At 44.4% G+C, this 13,433-nt stretch overlaps 1 protein-coding gene across 4 annotated transcripts in view; it reads left to right on the top strand.

The window, feature by feature from the left end:
• GRIP2 (glutamate receptor interacting protein 2) overlaps positions 1–13,433 on the top strand; it is an 89,188-nt gene that overhangs the window by 32,950 nt on the left and 42,805 nt on the right. For all 4 annotated transcript variants that reach the window (XR_004161313.1, XM_031555580.1, XM_031555581.1 and 1 more), the window contains exons 2-4: positions 8,017–8,097; positions 10,664–10,799; positions 11,598–11,743. Coding sequence is in view for 3 of the 4 variants with exons in the window: in XM_031555580.1 (XP_031411440.1) it covers positions 8,017–8,097; positions 10,664–10,799; positions 11,598–11,743 (363 nt within the window). In the remaining variant the exon portion in view is untranslated. The remainder of the gene's footprint in view (positions 1–8,016; positions 8,098–10,663; positions 10,800–11,597; positions 11,744–13,433) is intronic.

Here is a 13,433-nt window from a genome sequence, read left to right as displayed (position 1 = left end):
AGGACTAAAATCCTCTTTCTAGCTGCTTTCCCTCCCCACACTAAAGGATATTGGCAGCTGGGTTCCAGAGACACAAAAAGACAGTAGGTCAATGGATGGATAAGCAGCCTGAGAAGTTAGTTTTCATAGAAAAACAACACAAAAGTCACTTATGAAGATTTCTTTTCCTTCTTTTCTCAGTATAGTTTGAGTGGAAATTAACTGTTTCCAGGTCCACCACTGTGTGCTCCCTGAGGTATGCTGATTAGATAAAGTTACTCTGTGAGGGCTTCCAAGGCAGGAATGGGAGGCACGCAATGCACTGTCACAATGTCTCTGATATATAACAGCAGGACAGTGATGGCAGGTTGGGTGCTGGCTCTTAAATTGCCTCATTTCATTTTTTGCCTTTTTTTTTTTTTTTTTAATGGTATGCTATGTATTTAAGAAAGGAGTACTAGATCTCAGCACTGCGAGGCAGGTCCAGCATTCGTTCTTATCAGATGGGACTCAGATCAGTCCCTGGGCAGTTTTTAATATCCTGTGAAAGCTGATATGAATTAAATCTCTCTGAATTCCAGCTTCACTGCAGAGCCAACTGAAAAAGGGCTTTGTGTGCACACATATACACTAAATATATCTTCTACTGATTTACCAAATCAGTTTAAATTTCATCCTTTTCTCTGAAAGCAGGAGTCTTCCCAGGCTGGATGGGGCTGTGAGCAACCTGATCTAGTGGGAGGTGGCCCTGCCTATTGCAGCAGGGTTGGAACTAGGTGATCTTAAAGGTCCCTTCCAACCCAAACCATTCTATCCTTCCTACATCAATGTCATGTGGAGGATTTGAAGGGGAGAAGAAAGATACCCTGTTATCTCCTGGTAGCCAACCTGCCATATAACAGAGGCATCTCTGGCCTTGGTCTCACAAAGACTACTGATATGCACATGATCACGTACATAATTTCTGGTTGAAAACAGTTGCTTGAAACAAATTGTTCCTTTAAAAATAATTCTGATTTCTTATTAAGAAAAGAAAAAAAGAAAAAATGGAGGAACAAAGCATGTAGTTTTTCTGTTGAACAATAGGCTATTGTATCTTTTATAAATCTGTTTCCTGTGAATAAAGCAGCAGGTGGTAATGAAATTATACATGCCTTAGAAGAGTTAGTAGACAAACGAACACAGGCTTTAAGAAAGGGGATGCTGAGGATGTGGGAAGATGAAATCCATGCTGTGTGTAGTGGGGAGGGTGAATTCAGACATACAACTTTCTCCTGAAATAACCATGACATCTGGACAAGTTCTTCCCAGCTTGGATGGGAGCAGCACAGGTGGGTGGAGAAGATGCCACAGCAACCTCTGCTTAGGCACCATCCTACTCCAGGGAAAGGAGTGAAGCATGGTTGCAGTGGGGCTGGCACAGGTACTGGTGCCTTTTTATAGCAGTTTAGGGACGTGTACCAGAAATAGGTGGGAAAATGGGAGAGAAAAATGTAATCTTCAGGGTGAGTAACTGTGCTTGCTGGACCTAGAATACAGCACAGCCATCCGCTTTGGCTTTGCTTTCAGAAAATTTGTGATAAGGAAAGTCAAAGAAAAAACGTTTCCCCAAGCCCTCATTTGTCTTCTGTGTAACTGGTGAACGTGTGCTGTAAGGACACTTATTGCCAGTGAAGGGAAAATTACGAGGCCATTCATAGCAACAGGCAGCCTCTGCCATTTGTGCCACATGTATTGGTACATAGATTTATGAAATGAGGGGCAGCTCCCAAAATAACTTGGTCTAATTCAGTCTGAGCTCACTGATAAGGGGAAACTTTTTGAATAATGATCCTGGTACAGAGAAGAGGAAAATGTTCCAAGCCTCCTGCTGGATCTGGGCAGCTCTGGTCTGGTCTGGCTGCTGACTGAGGTGGGGATGAGATCTGGGATGGGCACTGGGTTTTTCACCTGATGTACTCTCAAATCATGGAGAATAAAGAATCACAGTATCATAGAATCATTAACGTTGGATAAGACCAGTAAAATCATCCAGTTTAGCAGTCAACCCATGTCCACCATGCCCATAACCATGTCCTCAATGTCATGTCTCCATGGTTCTTGAACACCTCCAGGGATGGTGACTCCACCACTCCCTGGACAGCCTGTGCCAGTGCATCACCACTCTTTGTGAGAAGAATATTTTCCAAATATCCAACCTGAAAGTTCAGGGTCTTTTAAAAGATAGGGTTTATTCGTTTATTTATTTTGGAAGCAGTCAGCGAAATGGTCATTGTCATAAAAATAAATTTGTGCTGTAGAACCCCAAAGCAAAAGTGACTTCTTTTCCCATGTTTTTAAGCACTTTACAGAATCATGGCTTGCCTTGTCCTGCCAGTACAGATTTAGTGTATCTGTTGCTGTACACTTGGACTGGTTTTATGTAGGGCAGAATCATGAACTCTAGCTCAGTTTTTGCAGTACTCTAGGAAATGCAGCCTGGGAGACTGCCGACAGATTTTTTTTTTTTTTTTTTAACCTTATTTCTTTGGGATCTCTCTGTGGTGTGTGTGGTTTTTTTTTTTTTAAAACTTTGCTGGTTCCGATGCAAAGTTGGAGCAATGTGTTCCTAGAGAGGGAATGGTACTGAAGAGTATGCAATGCCATGTGGAGTGCTGGGCTAGGAGAAGTGACTGGCATTTTGTTGCTGTCCTCCAGCATCAATGGTTCAGCCCTTGTTCACGCTGTAGCACTTTGGGAGTGAAATCTCACTTTCAGGTTCAGAATGGAGCTCATGATATATGTTTTCCTTCATCCTCCAGCTAGTAATATGGTAACTTACAAAGTCTTCCAAACCTATCAGAGACAGATCTTTTTAAAGGTAATTAAGTGCCTGAAGTTGCAAGTAGGTGGTTATAATCCAGTTTTGAAATATATATTTGCCTGTTCAGGTACTCAGATAACTTTAAGATCCCATGCCATGGAGACCATGCCCAGTGTCTGCAGTTGGGGTTGTCCTGACCCACACTCTGCTCCTTGTTTGATTGCAGACAGATTTCTCCTCTGATTTACAGAAGTAACTCTCCTCAAAATGGATCAAATCACACTCAGTTTTGGTCATTTGGTTTCCTGTTTCCAGCCTTGAGCTTCTATGCTAGCAAAAAATACTGTCTTGCATTAGCATGAACAGCATTTGATTCTTAACACTGGTTTAGTATTCATTTCTCTAAATAGGGAGTGCAATTACCGTATGGCTAAATAACTGTTTCCAACTGTCTTTTTTCCATTAAACAAATGGCAGGCTTTACCTCTTGGTCTTCCCACAAGATTAATGCACTTTCTCTGCAGGAACTGTCTTAAGACGATCCAGGAGCCTGAACGCTTGCAGACAGCAAGCTTAATTGTCACAGAATCTTATTTAGCCAATGACGATTTTCATTAAGAGGTGATCTGTGTTAATAACATAGACTAATAACTTCTCTAAATGAAAAAAACACCTTTCTTTCCCCCCCTGCAGGCAGGGATAATGAACTCTTAAATCAGTGCTCTTTCTGAGGAAGCTTTTTATTTTGTTACAGAGGTTGGCTTCAGATCTGACTGATGCCAGAGGTTCCTGATGCCTGTTCTCACATCCCATGGGAGATGTAACTGTGAAAAGTCGTGGTGTTTTTGAGAGCAATTTGGCTGCTGGATGCTACTGGGAATTTGCCCAGGACTTCCTCATTGGCTCCATAGCACACAGGACAGGGTTGAAGGAGCATTTCAGAAAGGCAGCAAGTCAGCCTTGGCCAACGTTCATTGACTTGGGCAGCAGATTGTAGAATCATAGAATCATTAAGGTTGGAAAAGACCACTAAGATCACCAAGTCCAACCCCAACCCACCCCCACCATGCTCATAACCACATCCCTCAGTGCTACATCTCCATGGCTCTTGATCACCTCCAGGGATGGTGATCCACCACTCCCTGTGCATCCTGTGCCACTCCCTCGTCCTCCTTGTGAGAAGAAATTTTTCCTAATATCCATCCTGAACCTCCCCTGGCACTTCAAAAAGCCATTACCTCTTGTCCTCTGATGAATCAAACCACTTTGGAAGATAAGGAATTCCTCTTACAGGGAAACTGTGGATTTCCTATGAGTTAGGATTGATTTAATTAATTTTGTAGCTGACCCCTGCAAATCAGCCATCTGGCTGCTGGATGATCAATAGTCTAATAAGTATCTTGGTCAGAGGAGAGACTCATAAGACAGAAGGCACGAGTGGGAAAGTAAGCTTAAACTTCCTAGGAGACCTAAGAGAATCTTCACCAGAGGCAGCCGTGGGAAATGGGGAAATCAAGTTCTTGTCTTTTCTATTAATCAGCTCTTCTTTGTCAGTGTTTGTGATGTACGCTCCTACTCTGCAACACTTGCTGCAGGGAAGACGAGCTCATGGCTGGATGTGTATAGAGAAGAACAAGGAACACTTCTCTCCCTGCTGGCAGTGTGGTGCTGACATAGCAAAAAATGTTTTCGAAGAACTTATAGCAGCTTTTTTGTATTGACACAAATTCCCATGGGATAACTGCAGAAAGCATTGCACACTCAGTGTTATTGAGAGTCTAATGTACTTGGTGAGCTTTTCTGAAAGATGTGGAGCTGGCAATAACACTGGCTGCTTGAAAATCACTAATTACAGAATATTTTCTTTAGAGAGACTTGGGCCTGCTGTGTGTGAGAGGAAAAGCTTGAAAAATATACCTCTAATGGCTGCAGCATGGGTAGCTCGCGAAAGGAACTACATAGGCTTAAGAGAAAAGTTCCTTTCCAAATTGAGGGAGGAAGGGATTTATGAATTTTCAGTGCTTGGGCTGGCACTCCTTTTAGTCTGACTGAGCGTCAGGCTACCAGCCTTCCCCCAGCTGGGTGCTATGCCAGGCAGGAGAAAGGACTGAGAGAGAGCAAAAAGAGCTGGATTTCTTATTTTAAAAAACAAAATAATCTCCTATCTCCCCCCTAAAGCGTCTCCATTAATACCAGCTTGAGTGGCAGAGCAGGAAACTGGCTGAAAATGAACAAAGAGCCACGCGGCAGGGATGCTAATGCAAGCAAATGCCAATTCACACTTCAGCATGCGTCGTGTGGCAGCTTCCCTTCCTGTTCAAACATTTTAGCTAGATAATGAGTTGAAAAAAACCCAACATTTTTAGCATAATCAACCATGTTTTCAAGGGAGAAGAAATAGAAGAAGGGGAGCTGCGGTGCTAATTATTTGCTGTTGATTTGGCTGCAGCACTGTGCGGGGGGCTCAGTGCTAATTGCTCACAGTGGCTACAGATCAGGCTATGGGTGTTGGCTGCTGGGGGGAGCTGGTAACTCATCACCAACCTGAAATGGCAGACAGGGCTTGTCCAGAAACAGCTGTTGGGAGGGCAACTTAGCGAAATGGGATTTCACATCAATAGTGATTGGGGTTGCAGTGGGGAAATGGAGCTCAGGAGAGTGCTGGTGGCTGTCTGGTCCAGGGCGGTGTGTTGATGGGAAGCAGATGGTTGGCTGCTTTGCTTTGCCAGCAGATTATGGAGTTGGCTTCAGATCATCTTCTGTGGCTCCCTGGGAGCTCTGAGTTCTTACTTGCAGAAGAGCATTGCCTTAAGCACGTTACCTGGGTAAAGTTGGCAGTGATGCTCTTGAATGGAAAGTAGCTGCATGCTGGGGTGGTCCTCGTCATCCTTAGTGTCCTGTGTGACCAAAGGCAGGCTGTTGCCTCGGGCTCCCTGTAGTACATCCTAGTGAATGTTGCAAGTGCATCTGCAGGCTCACCTTCCAGTGCTGAGAAAGAAATCTCATGCTGATCTCTTGGGCTACCATTTTGAGATTCCTCCTCCAACGCCTCCTCCATCTGAGAAAGAAATGAAAGGAGGTTATGACTGCTGGGCTGACCGATATGGATCGGGAACTGCTGGACCAGCATTGCCCTGATGCTCCCCTTGGAAATGCCTGCTTTGTGCTCCCGAAGTGTCCTTGTCTTCTGCCTGCAGGTGTGCAAGAGGTAGGATGGTAGAGAGAGAGTAAGGCTGGATGTAGGGAAAGCTTGCTGGAAAAATTAAGATGGATGTGGCCAGTATGGATAGACAACCAAAGTTCTGGAACTTTGCTGAAGGAGAAATGGCAGGTGGCTTGGCTTTGCTTTCAAAAAATTAGGTGCTGGAACTTAACTATCCCAAGTACATTAAACTTTTCCATAGTCTTTAAGCCTGGATTAACCTTGTTCCTGACTTCCACGTCACCCAAGAGACCACTGCCATTAAAAATGCAATTTGAATCTTCTGCTTGAAAGTTGATGCCAGGCTGTACCAGCACGTACCTGAAATCAATGGCTTGACTTGGTACTTGCTGTAGTAGCCATAGGTGTCACTGAGTAATGCTATGAGATCTCCATGGTCAGAATGCTTGATTTTTCCTCCTTTCAGAAAGCTGAGCTTTATTCCCGTTTCACAGCAGTCCTGAATGCTTGGGTACCAAGGTTCATTGTGCTTTGGCAGCAGAGACTTGGCATGATTTGGTGATGGTCTACTGCCAAGTGCTAATTCTTTCTTTATTAGAAATTCTTGGTTTAATAGTGATGGAAAAGCTGATGTAGGAGAGGAGTCCAAGATTGAGTACCTATGTTATCCCTCTATAGGCTGCAAAACAGGTTGAAGAAGTGAAGGGTGAATATTTTTCAGCTGAAATTTTTAATGCTTGAAAATGTAGATTTGGGTCAACTAAATTGTTTCACTGAGTTTTGTTCAACTTGTGAAGTTACTTCAGCTGAGCATCAAGAATTAAAACTAATATGTATATATATGTGCTTTGCATTTTTGGAAATTACTTTAGGTGGAAACTTGTTTAGTTTTACTTTTTAAAAGTGTTCAAGCCCTTGAGTAGAATCCAACTCTCTGCATTTAAATGTAACCCGCACGATTCAATTTATACTAGCATTTTTCTGTTTGTGGGGAAAGTGGGCTGCCAGCAAACTGAACATCAGTTTTAATTACACAGTGTACAGACCACTGTCTTGAATGAGGCTGTGTTTTTTGTTCCCTTCATACATAGTGAGACCCAAACTCTTCTGTAACTTAAATACAAGTTACTGGAGGGCTGTGGATAGGAGTATGTGGATGGGGTTTTCAGTAACCTGTATTTATGCCGTCATGGGCAGCTTAGAAGTTGCCTTCACAGCTGCTGAAGGATTGGGAAGGGCAATCCAAGAATGCGGTCACTCATAGTGGGAGTTATTTGATACTGCACAGTCACTGGAAACAACTGATGGACAAAGCTCCAGCTTTTTAGGAAACGCCAGCAAACAGACTCTTCAGCTAGATGCCAGTGAAATGTGTAGAAGGATGCTCTCTTTGTTGCAAGTAACCTCTGTCTTCCAATAGGAGAATACAAAAATATTTAAATACTTTACATTTAAATTTCAAATTTGATGCATAGTGCTTTTAGAGTGCATAATACTATTTTCTCTTTCTTTTTTTTTTTAAGTCACTTAAAAGAGGGTGCTCTCTATACTGTACAGAGGCTGTACAGCAGCAGGAAAATGTGACTTTGAAATAATGGCATCTATAAGAATAGGCAATTTCATCCAAGTATAGTGATTTAGTGGCCTGTTAGCGTCCTGATGTATAACTCCATTTCCAAAAACTCTAAGTTTCTTCTCAAGCATAATGACAGGCTTAAAACTTGTGAGATGAATGCGACAGCTCTCCCTGTCCTCAGCTGTGCCACATAATTACAGGAGCAAAGGAATTTTCTTCTCTCCTAATGGATTATCTCCCAGAGGAATAAATCAGATAATGCTATTGCACCACTGCCACCACGTTTCTTCCCCTCCCTCTCTAAAATGCAGGATAGTCTGTACAATGCAGTTTGAAGCCAGGGCCGGTAATGGTTTTTCTCATCTACACTCTGTGATGGGGTTATGATCCCAATTCCAATGATAACATGGACAAACTTTTTTGCAGTGATCTGACTTTGCTGTTGTGTGTTGCTTTGGGCACTAATTTCAGTTTTTTTGTTTGCCCTGCTTCCAGATGATGGCCCTTACTCGAAGGGGAGCAAGGACTCCGGCGGGATGGACTCAGCCCTGGTCTCCAGGAGGCAAAGCATCCCAGGTAAAGGGCTTGGCTCCTGCTCCAACATATCGTTGCTGTGGGTGCTGGGCTGCTGTGCCAGCAGTATTGGAAGGGCTGCTCTAGACAACTTGTCACCTTCCTAATGAAGCCCGGGGCAAGATTTTAACTTCTGACCATTAAACACCCAATCACAGATTTGGCTTTGTGTGTTGTAGAGCCTGGGGAGGGAACAGAGCCCTTTAATTGTTTGAACAGCAAAATCCATGTACCCATGCTAATAGGAGAAATCCAAGACTATTCTCATCAGATGTTTAAAGGCCATGGCTTGAAGGACCAGGTCCTGCTTAACCAGCTCACTTCCATGTCTGTGTGTGCCTCTGATAGTGGCAGTAGGTTTATAAAGGCACTGACCAACGTGCTGTATTGCTTATCTTGATAGACTGATCTCAGGAACTTGCCTCTTTTTCAGAGCAGTAATACCTCCTCAAACCTACAATAATGGGTAATTGTGCTCTTGGAGTTCTCATTTTTAAACACTTATCAAGGATCAAAGTTAAACCCTACTGAAGAGCTAATGATCTCTCCTTTCGGCACCATCTGTGCAGATTAGTTGTGTCTGTAGTTGAGAGGAAATGTGCAGGATAGTGCTGGATGGCATTCCTTCCAGCATGGTCGGGAGCCCCCACAAAGTTTCTGGCAGCCCCTGAGTTCCTGAGTCACTGTATTGAGGAGTAAGTTACTGAGATGGCAAGGGACCAAAACTGCTTGAGATTAAAGAGCAGGAGAATTACGGACCTGATGTTTCTCAACAAGCTGCTGTTGCCATGTTAAATAGGGACCAAGCAGTGCCTGAATGCCTTCCAGATTGTTGCCAGATTGCAAAGATGTCCTCCACTTGTGTTAATCAGGTGCATGGGTTATTCTTGGAAGTGCTTCACCAAGCAGGTAGAGCATGGAAGGATGTAGCGAAGTGCAATTGATAGAGTCATGATGGCATTACATGAGGAGCAGAATGCTAGTGATGAGGTACTATGGTGCCTAATAACACTGTGTGCTCTCCCAGTGAAAGAGAAACAGAGAAGGAAAGCCCCCCATGACCACAGGTGTGCTATGACAGTATGTCATTTAAGGCAGCCTGCCTTGGTCTGGAAATCATAGCATGAAAGATATTTCAAATATTCCCTCTCCAAGCAGAGCATCTCATTTAAGTCTTGCAGGACTTGGATCGTTTGCAGTGTAAATTTCAGTCCACAGGCATGGGACTACTCTCACTGCCAGCACCCATCGCCACCTTCCCCTGAATGGTTTTGGAGAAAGTTGCCCTGCATGAGGGACACTGTAAAACAGTGGGGGATTTCAGCACTCAGAGAGAGTGGAGGTGGACGGATCATGATGTAGACAAATTTTTCAAAAGCTGCTTTAGAGGAGTCTGGCAAAGCATGAAAGTCATCCGATTTGTCCCAGGGCTGATCCTCTGAGCAGAGTGTGAATGCTGTCGTGTGGATGAAGACAGAGCTGCCCTTCGCTGAGTCAGCTGAACTCTTGGTCTCTCCTTGGGCAAGTGCTGGCGAGCTGTAATGAGATCGAAGTTGGCATCAGGTCAGGCTTGGCTCATAGGTATTCGATGAACAAGAGTGTCTTGTTGGACTGTAGGAAGGCAAAATGGAGGAGCAGTACTGGTTCAGCAGGTGTGGGATGTGCATCCCCTAAGCCTGACCCTGCAAAATGCACTGGGGCTTGCTTGTGTTGAACCAGTTATGTTTTAAATGTGTTTCGTGGCTTCAGCTGCAGCTGTAGAGAAGGTGTTTATTACTGAAGAAGTCTTACTTAGACCAGCTGCAAATGTGTGGGGAAACTGCTGTGGATGAATGAGATCATGCCTTTTCCTCCTTTCCCTCCTGCTGGCAAGATCCCACCTTTCCACTTCACGTTCTTTACCTCATGACTACATTGACATCTCAGGCTTTTTAAAATCACCACATTTAAGTTCTCCCTTGTTCTGTTCATGCAGGCAGCTACTGCAGGTCCACAACATCCTTCCACCTGCTGAATGTGAGCCTGCCATGCAGCCCTCCAAACACCTGCCCTGGTCCCTAAAAAACATAGTTCTGGAGGTAATCTCCCTGGATTTAGATGCCACCACTCTGGAAACACAATGAATTCGTTCTCTCACAAGCCCTCACTACCCTGCCTTGCCCTGCTTGCTCTTGCCTCCAGACCTGCATGCCATGCTTTTCATACGGGCCTACCAGCACACACCTGCATCACAACATCACTTCAAAGAAAGTACAGCTTTCTCTTCCTGCTAACTGGTACTGGCACAGATTGCCCAGAGAGGTGGTGAATGCCATCCTTGGAGACTCTCAACATCAGGCTGGATGGGCTCTAAGCACCTGATGAAGCTGTGGGTGTCCCTGTTCATTGCAGGGAGTTTGGACCAGATGGCCTTTATGTGTCCTTTCCAACTCAAATTATTCTATGATTCTATGAATTGTATAAATAATTGCAGCTCTGCTCTCCCACCACCTGTAGGATAAGGATGTCGTTAGGACTGGGAGGGATATGCCTTATACTGAGGAGTTTGCCTTTATTCCTGATGTTTCAGAGGAGTTCAGAGGGGTCACCATTGTGGAGCTGATCAAGAAGGAAGGAAGCACCCTTGGGTTGACCATCTCGGGTGGCACGGACAAAGATGGGAAACCAAGGGTCTCCAACCTGAGGCCAGGAGGACTGGCAGCGAGGTGAGAGATGGAAATAGAGCACAGAGGGCACAGGAAAGCTGGGAAGAGTAGTTCCATGTTCTGCAAATATAGTTATAATTAAAATAATTAGCACAAAGTCTTTTTTTTTTCTTTTTTTTTCCCCAAGTGCCTCAATGCAAAGTTGTTGCTTCAGTAAGTCAACTGCCTTCTATTTTAAGCTGTTTCCCATGTTCTGTGCAATTATGCTCTGAATTTTTGTGTAGGGATATTTAGGATTCTGTGAAATTAGGCAGCCTTGTCAGGAGAGCTGCATGGTACAATACATCTTGATCAAGCTAAGTGGTTTAATATTGTATCTGTTCTGAATACTGAGTGTATAAGTAATGTTACTGGCTCAGGAAAGGAATGAGAGAAGAAAGGCTCCAAGAAGCAGAGAAAGGGAGGGAGTAATTGAACAATTTTGTAGAAAACAGGCAAAAAGCAAGATGTTTTCTTTTCTTCTGTTGAATTTTATTTCAGACAGCTCTTGGTACACTTCTCTTTGAGTGATTGCTCTACGTGAATGGGAATCGAGCAACAAAAAGAGAAGGTTGTGAAAGTGCATGTGGCAATTGTTACTGTATGTACAGATCTGAACATTTGCCACTAGGAAAGATAGATGGCTTCAATTTTAGCATTCCTCTCTGAGAACAGGCTCGTGCAATCACACAGCTAAGATCAGCCCTGCCTGGTGCCTTGTTCACAAAATCTCATGGTTTTCAAAGGCTGCCACGCACTGCCAGCCTGGTTATGGTGGAGGCTTTGTGCTACCCCTGCTTTCTCCCTCCTCATTCACAGAAGTGACCAGCTGAATGTTGGGGATTACATCAAGTCGGTGAATGGCATCAACTTGACCAAGCTGCGGCACGACGAGATCATAAGCCTGCTGAAAAACGTGGGTGAAAGGGTGGTGCTGGAAGTCGAGTATGAACTTCCTCCAGCCGGTGGGTACCGTGACAGCCCTGCTCTCTTCCATTAGCCACGCTTTGACCTGGGGTGCAGATGGGCTGGCTCGTGCTTGGGTCACCGTGGACAAAGCAGGACCTGGAGGCATGGTGCTGTTCTGCCTTTGTGCACTCGCTGGATGCGGCCGCGCTGTGTGGGGTTGGAGCAGAGTGCTTTTTCCAGCACAGTGGGTGCCTGCTCATGCACACCGGCAGGAGATGGCTGATTAGATCTGTCTTGCCTCAGAGTGACTTGGTAGCACAGGCCAATCTGCCTCCTGATGCTACTTCAGCTTTTCTGTCTTTTTTTTTCCCTTTTGGAATGTGGTTACAGGAGGTTTTATTCAGCTCTAAGTATATATTGCCAGATACTCTTTTCTGAATGGCAGAAAGTGCTGTTATTGCTCAAGATGCTTTGAAATGTTTGGCGTTTTCAGATGAGATGGAAGCTGAAGCAATCTGCCTTCTAGCTAGTCCTTGGGGCCTCGGGCAGAGGCTGGCAAGCCTGGGTGTCATAACAGGGCTTGTGTCATGCTGTGGGACAGTCTGCTTTTGCACTGATTTGTTTGTTCTGATTATAACAAACAAATGCCTCAGTTCACCTTCTCATCACAATCTTTTCTTTGTGAAAATGATCTCCCTGGTTATTCAGAGGGTCAAATAGAGAATGATTGGGCAGAAGTAGTAGAAAAAACAGAAAGGGAAAAACAAAACTAATGAAATCTAAGCGTTTCACCCCAGATATGAACCTGTCTTACACTTTACAGCTCTGCTGTGGTTTCTGCATTTATCTAAAAAATTCAGAATATATAAATGACATCCAGCAAACCCAACACCCAAACCCCACAGTTCAAGTTTTCCATGATCTCACACTTGCTGGAGATGACAACTCTTAAACTTTCTGCTTAGCTGTGAGCCTGGCTATTAGGAATCTGATCAGCTGTCCTTCCAGCTGAGGAGCAGTGCCAATACCGCATAGCTCAATCAATAGCAGTGAGGCAAAATGTCTCCGTTCTGATTGAGCAGGAAGAACACACTGAAATAGGGACTTTTCTCAGATGGGATTATTGATGCTGTTTATGACTAATCCAAACAAAGACACTGCAAAATACAAGGAATTGTCCGCTGTTGCCTGGCTCCAGTTCATTGTTGGTTGCTCGTGTGCTTTTATCTGTGGTGAGGGTTTCCTGTTGCTGTGTGCACTCGCTTCTTTCTCCCCAGGCAAAAAGCAGAAATGTAGTGCAATTCAATAGCTTGTGTGCGTGGGTTTCCATTTTTCTCCCCACTTTATAATTTCCTGCTTTGGAAGAGACCAAGTCTAAGTCTAGTTTTCAGGCCACTGTGTCATATCATCTCTTTCATGAATAAACCAAGCCCTGCATTAATTCTAGCTGAGGTTTCTCTGCTCCCACTGTTCTTATGAAAGACTGCTGCAGAACTTCATGCTTGGATGCTTAGGACAGAAATTGGACCGTTTCCTAACTTGTTTGTGGATGCTTTATGCCCTTCTCTTGGTATGAGAGCTCTCTTGTGCCCCAAGCTTTTCCCTTTTGAAGTATATCTAGGCTGCATCCCTGTCAGCACTCAGTGCAGGAGCAGAGCAGCTGTGCAGGGCTCTGATCTGGGAATATATTTGGCCTTGCTGCAGCCTGGTCCCCAGGGTTGCCTGTCTGCACGTGGGTACCATGCC

The sequence above is a fragment of the Meleagris gallopavo genome, chromosome 14 (genome assembly GCF_000146605.3).
Source record: "Meleagris gallopavo isolate NT-WF06-2002-E0010 breed Aviagen turkey brand Nicholas breeding stock chromosome 14, Turkey_5.1, whole genome shotgun sequence".
In the NCBI taxonomy this organism is placed as follows: domain Eukaryota; kingdom Metazoa; phylum Chordata; class Aves; order Galliformes; family Phasianidae; genus Meleagris; species Meleagris gallopavo.
This window is presented reverse-complemented; position numbering and strand designations above follow the sequence as displayed.